At 46.2% G+C, this 19,287-nt stretch overlaps 1 protein-coding gene across 11 annotated transcripts in view; it reads left to right on the top strand.

Moving 5' to 3' along the window:
* KCNT1 (potassium sodium-activated channel subfamily T member 1) overlaps positions 1-19,287 on the top strand; it is a 197,918-nt gene that overhangs the window by 137,217 nt on the left and 41,414 nt on the right. For all 11 annotated transcript variants that reach the window (XM_043530478.1, XM_043530477.1, XM_043530479.1 and 8 more), the window contains 7 exons: positions 291-374; positions 1,615-1,709; positions 6,250-6,430; positions 7,611-7,775; positions 8,790-8,926; positions 12,639-12,702; positions 16,648-16,756. In XM_043530478.1, coding sequence (XP_043386413.1) covers positions 291-374; positions 1,615-1,709; positions 6,250-6,430; positions 7,611-7,775; positions 8,790-8,926; positions 12,639-12,702; positions 16,648-16,756 — 835 coding nt within the window. The remainder of the gene's footprint in view (positions 1-290; positions 375-1,614; positions 1,710-6,249; positions 6,431-7,610; positions 7,776-8,789; positions 8,927-12,638; positions 12,703-16,647; positions 16,757-19,287) is intronic.

The raw sequence follows: 19,287 nt of genomic DNA, 5'->3' as shown, positions 1-19,287 counted from the left end.
ATGCCAGGTGCTTCGGAGAAAAGGAACAGAACAGGGAATCATCAAGTGATCATCCCCTGTCACCCATTCCCAGCTTCTGGCCAGTTGAGGCTCTGACCCTACCTTTGTAACCGGCAGTTTCTGTACTCTTTTGTGGCCAATTATCCTCATCTATTCCTCTGCCAAAACTTTGGAATTTAGATTCTTAGGAGTAGGGCTAATAATTGACTGTTAATGACTTATTTAATAAAGGAGCATTGATTTTTGTGAGTGTTTTTCAAGTAAACCTGCAAATAACTATTGTTTTCTAGATATTCTGGTCCCCTTTACGGAATTTGTTTATTCCAGTTTTTCTGAACTGCTGGCTGGCCAAGTACGCCCTGGAAAACATGATAGTGAGTAGCCAAAGATCACCCGCTCCCTTCCAGTGTAACCAGAAGAGTAGCCTGGCAGTCTCCTTACTGTTGCTTTCTGGATGCTTGTTTTACACTAATATTGAGAGAGAAACTGCAAATTTCAGACGTCCTTAACCATGCCCCATGTTTGGAGAGTATCTTGATGCTCTCCACTTGCCACCTTAAATCAAGAGGTAGCAGGCTCTGATGTGCTCTAGGACCTATTGTCCTGTGGATTATGCTGCCAAGAGGGTGACTCAAATTTATACTTAGGGCCAGATTTTCAAGTGCACAGAACCCACAACTGGGGCCAAATGCTTAAAAGACCCTGGCACCCAACAGCTCCCATTGTGACCCTTAGTACCAGATTTAGAAGCTTTTCTGAAAATCTGGCCACTTACTGAGGTCCCTAAATGGGATTTGAGTTCTACTGGAGATCTGAGTCCTTCTGAAAGCTCTGCCCATGGGGACTACAGATGAATTCTTAAGACTGTGATCACAGAATGCTTCTAAATTGCATGTTAATGGGTACTTTGAAACTGGCTCTTAGCCATGTGGCACAATTCTCTGTGCATTATTTATTATTATTTATTATTATTAGTTAGTTATATTTTTGTTTGTTTCATGTTTATTATGGCTGTGCGTAAGGGCCAACCAAGAATGCAGCCCCACTGTGCCAGGCATTGTACAAACACAGACCTGTAGACAGTCCCTGCACCGAAGAGCTTGCAATGTTACAACAGGATAGAAACGGCTTTTCCCATTTCTCTTCCCATTTCCCTCCATCTGTCATCTCTACATCCTCCTCATTACCCAGGCTTGCTACCTCCAGGCCTTAATTGCCTCCTCCTCACCTTCCATGCACAGGATTGCTCCAGTCTCTGTCACTAGATCCTCTTCATCATTGGTCTCTTCCGCACCATCCCTTGCACTAATGCCCTTACCCATGGCTTGGCCCTCCCCCCAACCCCCACTTGGCTGCATTCAGAAGTGATGCCTTACGATGCCATTTTCAGAGCTGCACTCTGCAGTGTCTCAGATTTGGGGACAGAATAGGCCAGTACTTATTCCTTACAGAAATGCATGTGATACTTTTTTAAAAGGGACAGATTCTGGCCTGACTTGCTTCCTTCACAACCCTTTGGAAGTCAGCAAGGTTGCAAGGGTATAACGGAGGGGCAGGTTTGCACCCAAGTATTTATCCTAGTCGTCCACCAAGTGTGACTTCTCCTTTTTTCAGAATGACCTGCACCGAGCGATACAGAGGACGCAATCCGCCATGTTCAATCAGGTGCTGATTCTGATTTGCACCCTGCTGTGTCTTGTTTTCACAGGGTAAGGAGTTTTGTTTGGTTTTTCTAAACCCTTGACCTGGCTGCATGCCACATTCATTCATGAAATAAATAATGTGACATAAGGCAGTGATTAAATAGGTGGAGGGAAAGGCTAAGGCCCTGATCCTGCAAAGGCTTACGTATGGGCTTAGCATTTTACTCTGTGAGGAGTCACGTGCGTGACTCGGGCCCTAACAGAGGGTGGTAGACTGTGGTGGTCTGAAATGTGATAGGCTGAACTTTATTCTGTGAGTGTCACTTACTTTTATCCTGTTGCTGTGGCAGGAAAAATCATGTTAGAGCCTCTTCCGGCTGCAGGTTGCCCAGCTTTCTGGACCAGAAAGTTGTGTAGGGAGGCAGCTTAGCAGGCTGTGAGTTTCCCACCCATTTGACATGAAGCTCCAGCCCAAAGTGCAATGAGACAAACAGACTCAGTCATGTCATAGGCCAGAGGAGCTGCTCAGGATAGTGAGAGCACAGAGGTCCTATAAAGGCTTTTGACCCTCTGCTCCACTCCTCACTATTCTAGGGCCACACATTCAGATTACTTCAGTAAAAGAGCTTGTGTTTGCTGCATGCTGCTGTGGGTCTGGAAGGGGAGGGGACCAAGTCACAGGAGAGAGCAAAATTGCTAAGGAATTAGCTCAGATGAGCAGTTGAGAACCATAAGTTTATTACGGGCTTTAAAGAGCCGCCTCTTGCAGTGTTTTTGGCTTGAATTTCATCAGTTCCTTTCGTGTTCTTTGAAAATATCCAGCCCAGAAACTCATAGAAGCCTCCAGACTTTTGTTGCTCATTTGAACATAAACTGAGCTCCAGACCTTTTGAAGTTCACAAATAACTTGTGCTAATAGGAATTTTTTTCTGCTCCATTAACATTTTTAGCAGAACGACAGCACTATTGCACTGGGGTCACTAGGCATGAGAGCACCATCTATAACTATGTTATTGGTTGGCAACAGAGGTCAGGGCCAGATTTTCAAAATCATGTGAAAAAATATCTGCGTGCCTCATTTGCACGCGTAGTTAACAGAATTGCATCTACACATTAGACACTTACTCCCATAGCCCTTTCAAGCACAATTACTTTTCTGTGGCTCCTGCTCTGGATTTATCCCACATTTGACCTTGGCAAGGTGAGTGGTGGGGCCGTGCTGCAAGCCCAAACTGGCACACCTCCTCCATCTACGTGGACAGAACACCAGCCCTTCAAGGTCCTTTGCTTTCTCCTTCTCTAGAGCATGGGGTAGATGTGACTTAAGAAAATAAAAACCCTCTGTTGGATGTATGATGTGTTGTGGGTTTTTGTTTTTTGTTTTTGTTGTAACACAACCAAGTCAGCCCAGTAGAGAGTGTTTTTCAATCACTCTTTGAAGTATGGCCCCTCGGATGATGACATGTGGCAAGATACACGATAGACCAATCACACTGCTGTTCCCTGTGGATATGATCTGAGGCCAAGTGCTCTTCTAGGTGGTTAGAATCATCATGTGGCCGCGCTGCTAGCAGTCAGACACAAAGGCAGAAGGGCTGATCTATTGATTTTTTTTTTTCTGACTCCTTTCCCTTCTCTTCATCGTCATGCAAAAATATTGGTTTCCTCTTTAAGCAGTGGGAGGAAATATTGTTCACCTCTGGAGGGCAAAGACGTCAGCGTCCAGATAACCTGTCATGTATTTGCTAACTGGCTGTTGCTTCTGTTGTTGGAGGTGGGGGGCAGGGGGAGAGACAGAAGCTTCTTTACTAAAAGCAGCATTGATTCAATGGTGTTTTCACCCCCTCTCGGTTACAGTCCCTCCTACGTGGTGCTCTTGGGGGCAAAGAGACACTGGGAGGGGGAGCACGGCTGAAGGGGCTTCCATAGCAGAAGCTGTCTTGCTCTCAAAGGTCTAATGGAAAAGTCAACTAAACTGACTTGATAAGTTATCATGTGCACTTTGTCGGTGCTATTTCCTGTTGACCTGAACAACGGAGAATACAGTGTTTGGGGTAGGGGTGAATTCTCATGCCCCTGAGTGGGTGCTGGGTTGATTAACTGCCTGGCTTCCATTGGCTTTCATTGGAGGAGTGCACCAAAACCCCATACTGTGATTTGGAAACTTGCAGGAGATTCTACCCATGGCTGCAGCAGGAATTTTCCAGTCTGATTCCAGTTGGATTCTGTAGAGTCCTGGAGAGGACTATATATTGATCAAAGCATCATAGTTTAGGGCTGTTTACCCAAACCAAACTGAGCTCCCAAGCCTTTTTATCTCCATCCATCACAAATTATACAGGGCCAAATCCTGGGTCCATTGAGCTCTAAGGGAGCTTTTATCATTGGTATCAATGGGGTCAGTATTTAGTTTTATGGGATTAAGGCCCAGATCTGGTGTAAATCAGCATTTGACTTTGATGGAGCTATGCCAGTTTACACCAGCTGGAAGTGACCCTAAATGTTCCAAATGTTCCACCTTTTTGTAGCATTTTGGGTTGTTGTTTTTTTAACTTTTTTAGAGCCTGATCTTCAGAAGTGCTGTCGGCTGATAAAAGAATCAGATGCGCTCCACTGACTCAGAGAGTCTCCTTACTTTGCTTTGTCTTCCTGATCATTTAGCCTCAGGCAGATCAATTCCTGTTTTAGGAGCCCATGATTGTCTCTAATTACACGATTTTAACCAAAACATGTTAATTGGAGCATGCCAGGATCCTGGCTGGCTTGTGTAAGTGTACATGGCTCAGAGCAGGGCAATAAGTGCTGTCATGTCCAGGGAGATACTGGTGGTTTTCGAAGGGGAGATATTTGTTGGACACTAATTCAGCCGTGATGGCTTGTACATTAAGGCCATTGCATTTCCTAAATATGCTATTCATCTGGAGGAGGTTACCAAGGTTGCTCGATTTGCCATTTGTCTAATGGGCCATGGAGGCATCTGCTAATTAACAGAACCCTTTACGCCCTGCACTTAGAACTACATGGACCTCTTTCCATTGTTAGGTAGTTAGTGTCTAATTAGACTTTTGGCATTTTCTTACATCTCCACTGATCTGGACTGGGAATGTAACATACCAGTTAAGCTGTAAGTGGATACAAAGTAAAGCTGATGAGTATGATAGGTCTAAACATCCTGACGGGTCTTTTTACATAAAAACAAGCCATAGTACACTTTGCCTTTAGCAGCTCATGCCCTCTGTGACTCTATATGTATTTCCTGGCCTGTTGGGTAGCACTGGAATTCAATTCCAAGGCTACTTCTACATTATTTCTCAAAAAGAAAAGGAGGACTTGTGGCACCTTAGAGACTAACCAATTTATTTGAGCATAAGCTTTCGTGAGCTACAGCTCACTTCATCGGATGCATACTGTGGAAAGTGTAGAAGATCTTATTATATACACACAAAGCATGGAAAAATACCTCCTCCCACCCCACTCTCCTGCTGGTAATAGCTTATCTAAAGTGATCACTCTCCTTACAATGTGTATGATAATCAAAAAGAAAAGGAGTACTTGTGGCACCTTAGAGACTAACCAATTTATTTGAGCATAAGCTTTCGTGAGCTACAGCTACGTCCCCCCCTCAGACGTTCTTGTTAAACCTTGGATTTGTGCTGGAAATGGCCCACCTTGATTATCATACACAATGTAAGGAGAGTGGTCACTTTGGATAAGCTATTACCAGCAGGAGAGTGGGGCGGAAGGAGTTATTTTTTCATGCTTTGTGTGTATATAATAAGATCTTCTATACTTTCCACAGTATGCATCCGATGAAGTGGGCTGTAGCTCACGAAAGCTTATGCTCAAATAAATTGGTTAGTCTCTAAGGTGCCACAAGTCCTCCTTTTCTTTTTGCGAATACAGACTAACATGGCTCTTACTCTGAAACCTACATTATTTCTGTTCACCAAGATGACTTTTAACCTGCATGCCTCTCAAGTGATGCTGACTGACTGCTGAAGAGATAAGCTACTTGGTTCCAGAGGGTTTGTGTTTCCAAAGAGAAAAGTGGTGGGGTGCGGAGTGAAATGTATTAGCAACATCGTGCTTGCTGAAGAACCTCACTTGAAGTCAGGCATGAGATTGAGAACCCTTAATGTCATCTGAGTCATATCAAGGATGGAATGAGCTTCCTGTTTACCTTTCTGCAACAGTCTGTCGGAAACACAGGGCCTCGGACTCCAAGCTGCCTACATAAATGGCGTAGCACTACTGGAGTGTGGTAGCTGATGTCCAGGGTTTGGGGTAACGTGCTGGTGAGCATGTTAATTGAGGGGGCGGGTTATCTGAGCCAAATCGAACCTCTAAACTAGAAGTGCTGTCACGCTGGCCAGATTTATCCCACTGACAATACTGGTGATACACCAGGGATTAGTTCTGCCCATGAGTCTGGTAGGTTCAAGGCTTCTTCTAGGGCATTCTCCTGCAAGCACCAGAGGGCCCTCTTCCCCCACGGGCGCCAGTAGGAGTGGAGGGCATTACACATTGCAGGATCAGGAACCTGATGTTCATGGAGTGCCGTGTGAAAGCCTAATTGATACATGCTCCCTTTTCCCCCTCCTTCCAGAACCTGTGGCATCCAGCATTTAGAAAGAGCAGGTGACAACCTCTCCCTCTTCAAGTCCTTCTACTTCTGTATCGTCACCTTCTCCACCGTGGGCTACGGAGATGTGACCCCAAAGATCTGGCCCTCGCAGCTCCTGGTGGTGATAATGATTTGTGTTGCCCTCGTCGTGCTGCCCCTCCAGGTAAGTGACGCAGCCATGAAGAAAAAGATGCGTTCAGCCTACATTAGAAATGCCAGTGTTGCTGGCATGTCATGGCTCGTGAGAAGGACCAGCAGCAGGGTTATTTCCACCTGACTAACCAGTTGACCAGGAACATGATTTGAGATTTCCAGAGGAGACAGAGGAATTCTCAACACAGGGTATGGAGGGAACTTAGTTTCTGCTCTGAGGCACTGTCAACCAACGGCTGAGCTGTGGCGTTTGAGGCATCACGTCTGGGAGCAAACCAGCCAGTGCTCCTTCTCCGCCAGCCAACCGCATAATGTGACAATGACAGCCTGTTGTCTGCAGTTTTCACTGTCTGTCACTGCTTAGTGTCAGATGAGGGGAATAGAGAAATGCTCTTAGAAAAGGTTTTCTTCTGGGATTGAATAGCCAACATGAATTTCCTTCCCATCTGTCCTTAAATGGAACAATCAGAAGTGCGTCCGCGTGTGCGTGTGCGCATGCTAGCAGGATAGCTAGAAAACACATTGTCACCGTTTGCAGGTACCTCCCAGAAATGGCTAAGATGGCATGCGAGAGAGCTGTGGGGACGAATTTTGTCACAAAGGGCCATAAGCAAAAAGAAATCTCAACCATTGCCCCAGCACAAGAGAGATTCACCAACATAATCGGAAATGCTCTGTTTATGCTGTGCTGTATGTTCACATACTGTGATGTGAGTTCATTTTGCCATGTGTGTTGAGTATCCGTATGTGTGACAATACAGGCATGTCTAGCACTGTACAGGGCATGTACGCTACAGAAAATCTCAGGATGTCTGTCATTTAATGTTTCTTGAAATGAAGCAACCCATTTCCAAGAGGGTGTATAGGTTAACACGTGTGTGTCCAGTCTGTCTACCCTATCTGTGTCTTCTCCATTCTCTCTCTCTTACAGGCATTTGCATGTTGCCCGTCACCCTAGCATTAAACACAGATTACATTCCTGTATATTACACACAACATTGTACATGTATAAACTCAACTGTCCTTTATTCAGAGCTCTCTTAACCTTGCACAGGTGTATGTGGCTAACCAGGGGACATTATAACTATGGATGTGCAGTTTGTAACTGTGAAAGTGTTCTGAATGTTTGAATGTATTCAGCCCACCTCACAGTCTGTCTCACCTCAGGAGCTGTCTGCCTTTGTTTGCAGTTTGAGGAGCTTGTGTACCTCTGGATGGAACGTCAGAAATCAGGAGGGAATTACAGCCGCCACCGGGCACAGACGGAGAAACACGTTGTCCTTTGTGTCAGTTCCCTCAAGATTGACCTCCTGATGGACTTTCTGAACGAGTTCTACGCCCATCCCCGGCTGCAGGTAAAGGCAGTGGTGTCTTATTTCAGGGCAACCGTTGTTAGCAGTTGAATAAGTGTCCTTACTGAGCTCTCGGTGCCGCTAGACATTGCTGAAGGTAATGATAGCACCACCCGGCACTTAGCGCATGGAAGAGGGAAGCAAAGGATATGTGACAGGAACACATATGAGGTAAAAAACATCAGTTCAACCAGATTAGTCTTCAGTATGGTCTGGTAATTGGTTTCAATTCACTGTATAGAATGCCTGAATCAGTATATGGAAACAGCACAGAAGAAATACAGGTCGTAGTGGTCCCGGTCGATTCAACAGCCTGCAGTACATACCTGCCTCTATGCCACACCAATGGACACACTCTACAGGGGCGAGTTTGGGTTTTTCTGCCGTGCTTGTGGCTGTAGTATCCAAGCACATTGCATATGCCTATATAAATGTGTTGGTTTTTTTATGTTAGAAGGTGTTTACCGAATTGAATGCCTTATACTATATAAATAAAATGTGTGCTTGTTGAACCCCAGATGATTTACCCAGCTCCTAATGGAATAATCAAGTCTAATCAGCACTGTTTTTCAGTGAATGTGTGTAACTTTCACCCCACTACTATTGAGAGTAGCTCACATGCACCCTGTATTTGCATTTAATTCAAGAACCAATCAAGATTTCGCTGTCGTCATTGTTAGTCTTGGCTCAATATAGATTTCATTTTTTAAGTCTTGTTAATTTCTCTAAATACACAGAGCCCCACTTTTCTGAGCCAAATGTTCAGTCCTTTAATAATTCAATTGTCAGATGTGCCTACATAAGAGCTATTGTGCAAACGTGATTGGGGAAAACTCTGTGTGTGCTTCCAAATGCTTGTGACATCCCAGCGTTGGTGCAAAGTGAAATCACACCGTTAATAGTGTAATGCTGAAACCTGTATAGAATTGCATGCTCAATCGGTGAGTGAAATGATCTTACCAAGCTTACTTATCTTACTGTCAGACTGACAAGCAAACACTAGCTTTTCTCTTTCAGGATTACTACGTAGTGATACTTTGTCCAACAGAGATGGATATACAAGTTCGGCGGGTCCTTCAGATTCCTCTGTGGTCTCAGCGAGTGATATATCTTCAGGGGTCTGCATTGAAAGATCAGGATCTCATGAGAGCAAAGTGAGTATAGAGCCAATCCTTACAAGACCCACAGAGGTACTGGAGGGGAATAGCTCTCCAAGACTCCTGTTATGGCTACCAGCATATGTGTTCTCTGTTATTCAGAGCAAGAACTGTGCATGTCTGTAATGTAGCATTGATTACACTGTTATACAGCTTGCTTGATAAGCATGAGAGAGTCAAAACACTCCAGCAGGGAAACTTCTCTCACTGGTGGGTGGCCCCAATAGCCAATCTAAGCTATATAGTTTTTTAAAAGAGGAATGCTGGACATTACAGTGCAAAGCTCCAAGCAGTGGCTACAATCCATCATTGTTAAAATGAATGCTATTTTGTATGCTATTGCCTAAAAATTTGGACAATTCACATCAGCCAGACACAAAGGTGAAAAGCTGCCATGAAGAAAAGCAGCTTACTAAGGCCTGGTTTACACTAGAAAATTAAGTTGGTTTAACTACATCACTCAGGGGTGTGAAATAGCTACACCACTGAGCGGCTTAGTTAAGCTGACCTAACCCTCAGTGGATACAGTGCTAGGTTGCCAGAAGAATTCTTCCTAGCTACCATCTCTCGGGAGGTGGATTAGCTATGGTGATGGGACAACCCCTCCACCCTGACCCCGTCGGTGTAGGTATGTCTACACTGAAGCATTACTATGGCACAGCTGTGCCTCAGAAGCATTTCAAGAGTAGACAAGCCCTTATTAAGGACATCCATTTCAGGACTGACAGCTCAAGATATAACAGTAACTGATGCAAACAGTAAAGCCCACATTTAAACATCACTGTCACCATTCTCTCATAGGCTGGCATGTTAGTCTGACCCCAGTTTAAACAGTCATGAAAGATTCATGCACCACAGATGTCAGTTTTCTCTGCCATCACTGCAAAAGTCTGAAAAATAGACGTCAGATAATTGAACTCTAGCTAGGTGTCCTTCATTTTGTGGATAACAAGCCTTGAGAGGTGGACTGGAAATGTAATATTGGGGCTTTAAAATTCTTTAAAGGCTGCCAATTACTAGTTCCTTTTGAATCCAATCTTACCCCAGTAGAACTCTCTTAAGAAACTCTGCACTTAGCTGGTTGTTAAGGAGCCTAGAATAATGGATTGAAATTTGTTCTTATTTCTGGATTCAGCAGCCAGTCCTAGAAATTGACAGCAGGAGCCACAGAAACCCAGATTTATCATCTCCTGCGAAATGCAAGAGCCTGGATGTCCAATGCCTCCTTCTCCCCAAGAACTGGAGAAATAAAAAAGAGAATAAAACCCCCCAAAGAACCTGCTTTTACTAACTGTGTAACTCTAACTGTATCCAGTAAAGGAACTGGTAATAATAGTTGCCCTTCTAGATCTGAGGATCTCAAAGCACTTTGCAAATATGAATTGTGACTCGTAGTGCCCCTGAGAGGTAGATTAATTCTGTGTTTATTTTTCGGGTGACCTGCCCCAGGGCACACTTGAGTTAGCAGTAAGGGCAGAAGTGGAGTTGAGGAGGTGCAAGTCCAAGCCCCCTCGTCCAACTATTAGGAAACATTTGCTAGCTGGAGCGAGACGCGGCCCCCACACAAGTAAGGGCTGCATGGGGCAGGGGGACTTGGTGCAGTAATGTGGTAAAGCTTCTTGCTATTTAATATTGTGCATTTCACGTGGATTGCTCATTTCTGGAGCAAGAGCACTTACAAGAAACTATCACAGCCAGGACTCTTCCAGGATAAAATGTGTGTGGAGGGGCACCTGTGTGTCTTTTAAGTGTGAGGTTCATTCCTTGCCCGCACCCCCAGTCCACGCAGAGCCACAAAGGGAGACTGGAGATTTGTCCTCACTAAGGGGTTTTGCTCCAGAGGAGCTGCACCGGGGCAAGTCTCTAGTGTAGACACACCTGAAACCAGAGTACACCACACAGGTGCAAGTCACTTTTTACACCTGCGCGACACGTCTGTTGGGGGTTTGCTCTGGTGCAGCACTTTGATAAAGTTACTCCGGTGCAAAGGTAGAAACTACCTGGGAAATGCATTTCCCAGGGCTTGGCTCAGTTCAGCCAAGCCCTGGGAAATGCATTTCTAGAGGCTCCTAGCGCAGTTCGAGCAGGCAAGTTCTAGCATGTATAATTGTGCAGATTTGTATATACATTCGGCAGGCCTTTCCCTTTGCCCAGGGCTGCTCTGTGTGGCTCTCCCCATACAATGGACTCTCTCATCTCTGGTGACTCAAGGAACCACCTGTGTCCGACAAGTCCGGGTAGGATCCTGGTGCAGAGTTGCTTTCCAATGCAGAATGTTAAGAAGCAATGACCCATCCCTGCTGCCCTGCCTGGTGCACGTTTATTATTAATGGTGTTTATTATGACAGTGCCTGGGGCTGACCGAGAACCGGCACTATTTGTGCTAGGCACTATACAAACCTAGGGCATGTGTTCACTGCAGAATTAACTCCAGCTTTTACTTGGCTGTAGCCCCTTATCTGTCTCCTGTCTTCATACAGAACTCTCTCCCCTGAGTATGCTGGTGCTTTGCATTCAGGCTAGCTGGCCTGTTGTGGGGTATAGGCTAACCCCATGGTAGCCTGCCCTCTTTGCAATGCAAATGCAGGCTAACCATTTGAGCACTGATAGTCCTCTAGTGCCTTCTCACGTTCCCCCCAACCCATGTGCCAGACAAGTTCTCCCACAATTCACTGGGAAAGAATCATAGAGCGGCTGAGCTTCCTGCAGAGCTAAGAGCTTTGGGATATGCCCCAAAAGTCCTAGTGCCTCACACGAGGGAGCGCAGTGGCAGTGTGGACGCAGTCAGTGGGCACACTCGAGTCTGGCTCTGCAGCGTGGCTGCTCCGACCCGTGTGCTGATCACCTGAGTTAACTTTGCAGTCGAACTAGACAAGACAGATGCAGAGATATGACCGATGGCAATTAGAGCCGCTTTCCACTGCTCATCAAGTGTTTCATGTCTGCCGCCTGCCAGAGCCAGAAGCTCCCTTGTTTAATTACCTGAGCCTTGCCAGGTCCTCCCACCGCTGAAATAAAACCGTGGAGAAATACTGGATGGCTTTCTGTGGCATTCACACCCGCCTGTGCAGAGAGCTAGCCATCTGCTCGCAGTCCTCTTGGCTCCCTCCATGGGGGGTGGCATGACGCTCCCCAGAGATACTCAGGGTTGTGAGGCACCTCGCCGCTACCTGCCCTTCACGTGAAGGAGCCTCATTTCTGCCCGCTGTAGCTCAGCTCCCTGAAACCAAAAGCCTCTAGCTATGCAAGCCACCAACCGTGTTGTCTCTGTGCTGGCTAGTAACAGACACACACCAACCCCAGCATCCCCTGGAGGCGTCCCCCTGCGGCGTCCAGCCCGTAACCACAGGACGCTCACAGACATGATCAAGTCACTGTCCCAAGGGAACAGTATGCACATGGTTTGACTGGTACAACTGGGATCAGGCCCTTTATAACACCCCTGCTGTTCCCAGTCTGTTGTATTTAATTTGCTACATATTTACTAACAGCAGCGTGAAATGGCCTTCTTGCAGGTTACCTCTACTCCTTCTTGTAATGTGACAGGGATGGGAAGGAGGGCTGATTCCCAGCAAACGTTAGCAGTGCCCACGTGTGCCATCTTTTCTGACCACCCAGAAACCAGGCCAGGAGACTCTCTAGCTGACTGCATGTCAGATGAACGAGCTCCCTGGCTGTGCGTGATTCACAGAATCCTTTGTGTTTTCAGGATGGATAACGGAGAGGCCTGTTTCATTCTCAGCAGTCGAAACGAGGCGGACCGCACGGCCGCGGTAAGACAGGGCTGGGCTTATTGGCAATTCATAGCTGTTAAAGCCAGAGGGGACCATTATAATCTAGTCTGGCCTCCTGCATAACCCATGCCAAAGACCCTCCCTCCGAAAGGAGGTGGCAGTTAGCAGAGTCTGGTTTTGATCTCTGGACCTCTGGTTATAGGTGCTAACAAACTTACAATGCTAATACTAATTTACATTGCCTGGGGCAAGTTATCCCATCCCTTCCTAGGGCAGGGATTCTTGTTCTTTCCTCTGAAGCATCTGCTCTTGAAGACAGAGATACTGGACTGGAGGGAGTCCTAGTGTGAGCCAGTATGGTAATGCCAATGTTTCTCTCCTACGTGTCAAAAACAGGCGCATTTAGCGACAGGCTGTCTACCGCTCCCCAGCCAGGCAGGCCATGGTGACATTTTGCTGCCTTGTGATGCTTTTGTCATTTGTGTTCATGGTGCATAAGCTGGGATTGGCAGAGCTGGGGCTTTGGGGATCACCTTGAACTGTGTGAGCTAGAAACATCCCCACCCTGCATGCAGCGAAAAAAATACCCAAGAAGAGAGGCCTAAAGAAATTGGAATTAGGAACTGAGGTATCTGACGGTGATCATGAAATGCATGTTCTGAAGTGTGGAGTCTCTTACCGTGCCCAGATAAAGCTGTGGGAAGGAGACTAGGTGGAAAGTTAGATCACAGCTGGTGGGATTTTCCACAAGAAGGGCCAGGTGGCAAAGAGATCATGATACAACAACACAAGACACTGAGGTTGGGAAGAGCAGTCTGAGAGGTTGGGGGCCAATTTAGTTGTGCGACCAGAGGGGCTGACCACAGGGGCTGACTCCATACCCAAATGCCTGCCACCAGAATGAGTCAGACCCATATCTAAAGCGGTGTGCATTGAAACAAAAGTTCTCAACCCAGGGATCACGACCTGCGGGGGTGGGCTATGAACAGCTATCAGGAGGTCATAACTCACTCAGCTCTCCCCCGAGTGCTAAATAAGAGAGAGGTCCTGGCTGGATGGAACAGATAGTCCTTGGGGGTGGGGGAATGCTGGTATGCAAAGGGGTCCTAGTATGGCAAAGGATGAGAACCACTGCATTAAAATATGGTGGCATTCTGCACCCATGGTGTTTTTCCATGTTCATGCATGTGCCAAGGGGCTGTGTCCGTATTGCTGAAAAGATTCCCATGTTCCTATTTGCTGGTCTTGCTGCTTTCGTGATGGTCTGTGTGTGTCAGATTGTCTCATCGGCTGGTGCGTATTTACTGAGATGCATAAAACTGGAACAAAGCCGCAGTGCGGCCAGTTTCTCCAGACTGGCCTGGGGAGACCGCGTGTGGCTAGCTGCAGCTGCACCAGCTTTTCAATGACAGACTGTTCTGTGTGGTTCCAGGACATGTTTCTCCTCTGTCTCGTTTTATTCTGGACTGAACCTTTGCTCCCACTATTGGCCTGAATGGGCTGTAGCCCCCGGTGGGAAGAGCAGAACATCCCTGTCGAGCAGTGAACTCTTGTTGGCTTTATGTTCCCATGGGGCAAGAGAGATGCGTTAGCTGGGATTTACAGTGAGGTCACAGACCAGTTTACAGTCACAGTTACCATGCAAGTGTGTGGGCTGCCATCAGGTCAGGACTGTGACTTTGCCACGGCCACAGGGAAGGGGAACAGGGTCATGAGAGAGAACGCGTGGGCTTGAAAAAACCTGCCAATGGGCCAGGTCCCCAAGGCATTCTCCTGCCAGGCTAACTCGTGAGTAAGGAGACAATAAAGACTTCACCGTCTGGCCCTGTGTGAATCACCAGAAACGTCAATGGAAATCGTTCAGAAATGAGGGGCTGCTCTCAATGGATCCAGAGTCTCTGCATTAGAGTTCCCCACTGAGAGAGCCTCTGAAGGCTGAAATTTCATCTCTAATCAACATCATTGTGCCAAGGTCCTTGCTACCCTGTGCCTAGGCCCGCATGGCACCTTTGTAACAGGGAGCTGGGAGATTTCAGGTCAGGTACGTCTACATTTCAATAAAAGACCCACGGCACAGCTGGCACGGATCAGCTGACTCTGGCTGGGGCTGAAAATTGCAGTGCAGACATTTGGGCTTAAGCTCAGAGACCCAACCCCTTCCAGGCTTCCAGCCCAAGCCCAAACATCTACACTGCTACTTTTTGCCCTGCAGCCTGAGCTCCACGAGCCTGAGTCAGCTGATCCAGGCTCCAGGACCCAGTGCTGTGTGTGTGTGTGTGGGGGGGGTTATTGCAGTGTAGATGTAACGTTACAGAGAACAGGCGTAGGGTAACCACTCCCCATGGTTCAGGGAATAGCCTGAACATCTGTCTGTGGAGTCAGGCAACTCCCCTCCAATGTTCCCTCTAATTTTTGACAGGCCGTGTGCGCAAAAAATTTCTTCTGTGCAAATTTTTGTGCTTCTGTGCAAATTTTTGTGTGTGTGGTTTTTCGCCATGTGCACGGGGTTTAGGATCTGTGTGCGCGTGCACATCTTAGAGGGAACAGTGGTCCCCTCTCCCATGTCATAGACACACTCGGTGACTCTAGACAGTCCCTGCCTAGCCTGCTCTTCTGTATGTTTTTAAAATGAAAAGTAAAGTGCAACATGTTTCCTTTGGGCAGTTTGGTGTGTTTGACTGGTCAAGTGACTCTTCACTTCCTCTGGGAAACTCTGCGCTGATCCGATTCCTGTCAGGTTATGTCTACACTTCAAACACTACAGCTGCACCTCTGTAACTGTGCCGCTGTAGCGCTTCTGTGTAGACACTGACTACACTGCCTGGAGGGGTCTCCTGTTGACATAGCACTAGGCGCCTCTCAGGGAGGTGGATTACCTATGTAATCCAAAGGTTAGGTCACTATTGCTACATCTCTCAGGGGTGTGGATTTTTCATGGAAATGTACTCTTTAATTACTGAATTAATTCAAACCTTACTAAAACCGTTGCAATAACAAATTGGTGACTCAGAGATTGACAAGAAGGTTGCTAACGGAGATGGCAATAGAAGCTTGTGTGTTAAGATCAAGAGGTTTGGGGTTCAATCACTTGAATTTAAGCGCATCCTCTAAAAAACTCTGGAGGGAAATGACGATACGGTTTGAATACGTCACTGGAACCAGCTAAATGAGAGGCATGGTCTGCCTGCTGCCCTCTGGTTGGAGAATGAACAGAGGTGCCTGGGGAAGGACACACCAGGTTGATGTGGGAGGAAGTGACCTGCAGAGTGAAAGTCAGCGTCTCTTTAGGACCCCTTCTAGGTCTGTTTCTTTAGCCAGGGAGGAACCCGCCCTTGACTAGTGGCCACAGAACAAGTTCAGCATAGGGTGGCACTCCTCACGTAGTGGGGACAGGTTTCAGAGTAGCAGCCGTGTTAGTCTGTATCCACAAAAAGAACAGGAGGACTTGTGGCACCTCAGAGACTAACGAATTTATTTGAGCATAAGCTTTCGTGAGCTACAGCTCACTTCATTGGATGCATGTTCATATCGAATTATTTACCAAGATTTCAGGCATATCTTCTCATCAGATCCCTGGGGAGGTGGGCAGGTGTGTAACTCTCTGTGCTGGTGTTGGGATGACCCAGAGTCCAACATGTACCTGGTGTGTATGGCCTTTGTCAGATTCTGTGTATATAGCAAATCAGTTACTGATCTGGGATATCAGGAGGTTAAGGCTGGGCTATCCAAAGGACTCCGCAGGAAATCTGCAAATCCTAGACTGAACTCCTGTTGTTTTTCCTGTTTCACTTCCAGACTCCACATTTGTTCTGGAGGGGCAGCTTGGGAGGGTTGGGTGTTTGCAGTGAACCGGCCTGGGCTTGTTTCTCTGTGATCACAAGGCACTATTGCTTGTGAATTAAGCCCAAAACATGGAGGTGCTGGAACCTACTCAGCTGCTGGAGAGATGCTTATAGCGTTGCTCTTGCCTTTCTCTTTCATCAGGACCATCAGACCATCCTGAGAGCCTGGGCTGTGAAGGATTTTGCGCCCAACTGCCCCCTCTACGTTCAGATTCTAAAGCCTGAAAACAAGTTTCATGTCAAGTTTGCGGGTGAGTTTGGTGTGAGCAGATATGGGCTTCCCCCGGAAGGCCAGATCCACCTGCCTTACTCACACCAGGAACCCCGAGGGGAGACTTATTGCTGAGCACAGCCACCAATCTACAGACGTTCCCGAATATTCGCTGCTACTCACCACCAGTGGGTTCCAGTGTTTCTTCCAGCCACCAGTCTGAACCTCTCACTGCCGGTGTCACCACTGCCCTGATCTCCTCTAGTTTCTTGGTCCTTCTAGCAGCTATTTTAGGATATCCATCCTCTACCTGTTGCAGCACAGGAATTAAATTTAATAAAAAAGAGCTCTGGAGGTGATCTGGAAAGCCTAACTTAGGGACTGGGCAAATTGGTAGAAACTATAGTCAGGGACAGAACTATCAGACACGTAGACAAATAGAATTTGTTGGAAGAAGCAATGCGGCTTTTATAAAGAGAAATCATACCTCACCGTTCTATTAGAATTCTTTTGAAGGCATCAACAAGCATGAAGATGAGAGTGATCCAATCGATATAATGTACCTGGATTTTTAGAAGGCCTTAGACAAAGTCCCTTACCAAAGGCTCTTAAGGAAACTAATTAGTCGTGGGAGAAGAGGGAAAGTCCTCTGATGAATCAGCAACTGGTTAAAAGAAAGGAAACAAAGGGTAGGAATAAATGGTCAGGTGTTATAATGTAGAGAGCTAAGCAAGGGAGTCCCCCAAGGATCTGTACTGGAACCAGTCCTATTCAACATATTCATTAATGAATTGGAAAATGTGGTGAACAGTGAAGAGGCAAAGTTTGTAGATGTTACAAAATTATTCATGGTAATTAAGTCCAAAGCTGATTGTGAAGAGAGGGATCTCCCAGAACTGGGTGACTGGGCAGCAAACTGGCAAATGACATTCAACACTGATAAGGCAAACAGAAAGTTAGGAGCTATTAGGAAAGGGATAGAAAATATGAGATAGAATAGGGATAGAAAAAGATGGAGAATATCATAATGCCGCTATATAAATTCATGGTGTGCCCTCACCTTCATTGCTGGGTCCAGTTCTGGTTGCTCCATCTCAAAAAGGACATCATGGAACTGGAAGAAGTTCAGAGAAGGGCAACAAAGATGATCAAGGGGATGGAACAACTTCTGTACAAAAAGAGACTGGAAAGATTAAACTGTTCAGATTAGAAAGGAGACGCTTAAGGCGGCATATGCTAGAGGTCTATAAAACCATGAATGGTGTGGGGAAAGTGAATAAAGAAGTGTTATTTACCCATTCCCACAAAAGAAAAAAACAGATGAAATTAATAGGCAGTGAGTTTAATAAAAACAAAAGGAAGTACTTTTTCACACAAATGCACAATTAACCCATGGAACTCATTGCCATGGGATGGTGTGATGGCCAAAAATATAACTGGGTTAAAAAAAAAATGACTAGAGATGGTCATAGAGGATAGGTCCATCAATGGCTATTAGCCAAGATGTCCAGGGATGCAACCCCATGTTTCGGGTGACCTTAAACCTTTTGACTGCCAGAAGCTGGGAGAAGACAGGGTGGATCACTCCAACTGCCCTGTTCTGTACACACCTCCTGAAGCTCTGGTACTGGCCATTGTTGGAGACAGGATACCATGCTAGAAGGACCTTTGGTCTGACCCACTATGACAGTTCTTATGTTCCTACAGCTAGTAATGCTAATGTGAATCAAGGATTTAGGTCACTGGCAGAATAGTCCCCCTGGACCGTTATGAGGAAGGGCAGATACGTATCTACCAATTCAAAATACAACCAAACTTTTAAACCTTGCCAAAAGGTTCTGAAAACCTTTTAAAAATGTCGTGTTTGTATTTTTAGGTATGGTCTTTGTCTTTTAAATGTTTTCCTGGGGAATCTCCCGAAATGGGATTGTGGGTTCGACAGTGTTGTAAAGTACAGAACAGTTTAGAATCTGTGATCAGGGAAATTACAATGAAGTGAGAGAGCTTTTCTTCTCTTCTGAGTGTTTGTTTATCCCCATGATAAACTTGCATAATTTGGACTGTGAATTCTGCCATCTCTCTGCCCTCAAATGACCATGTGGGATCAGTGGCAGGATTGGGCCTAAATTCAAGTATGCTACCAGATTATTATTTTTTTGGATAATGATCCATTTTTTTCTTGAAAGAGAACACTTGAGATCGAGTACAGCTCATCAGGCTGTCAGTGTGCTACCTCGTCCTTCATAGAATGAATCTGGACCAGGCCCTGGGGTTTGAAATTCATCCCTCTTCCCTTACTCTGCCTTGGGGGGTGGGCAGTGTCTGGATTGGGTTCTGTTTACTTGTCAGGTTTCCATTCTGTGAATCTGTTTTTCCTCCCTGCATTTATTCTCGTTTTCATTGCTCCCCATGTGTCATCAAGGATGGGTTTTTGATTAGTTGAAAACATCTATGGTGCATACTGGAAACAAGATGTTTTTCCCTGTGGCCCCTTCTGTGCTTAATCAATCTGCGCAGACTTCACAGGGACTGGAACATAAAACAAATGATCTCCAGCATCCTCAAATAGCC

Source organism: Chelonia mydas, chromosome 16 (assembly GCF_015237465.2).
Source record: "Chelonia mydas isolate rCheMyd1 chromosome 16, rCheMyd1.pri.v2, whole genome shotgun sequence".
NCBI lineage: Eukaryota > Metazoa > Chordata > Testudines > Cheloniidae > Chelonia > Chelonia mydas.
The sequence above is the reverse complement of the archived record's forward strand: the minus strand, read 5'-3'. Positions and strand labels throughout refer to the sequence as shown.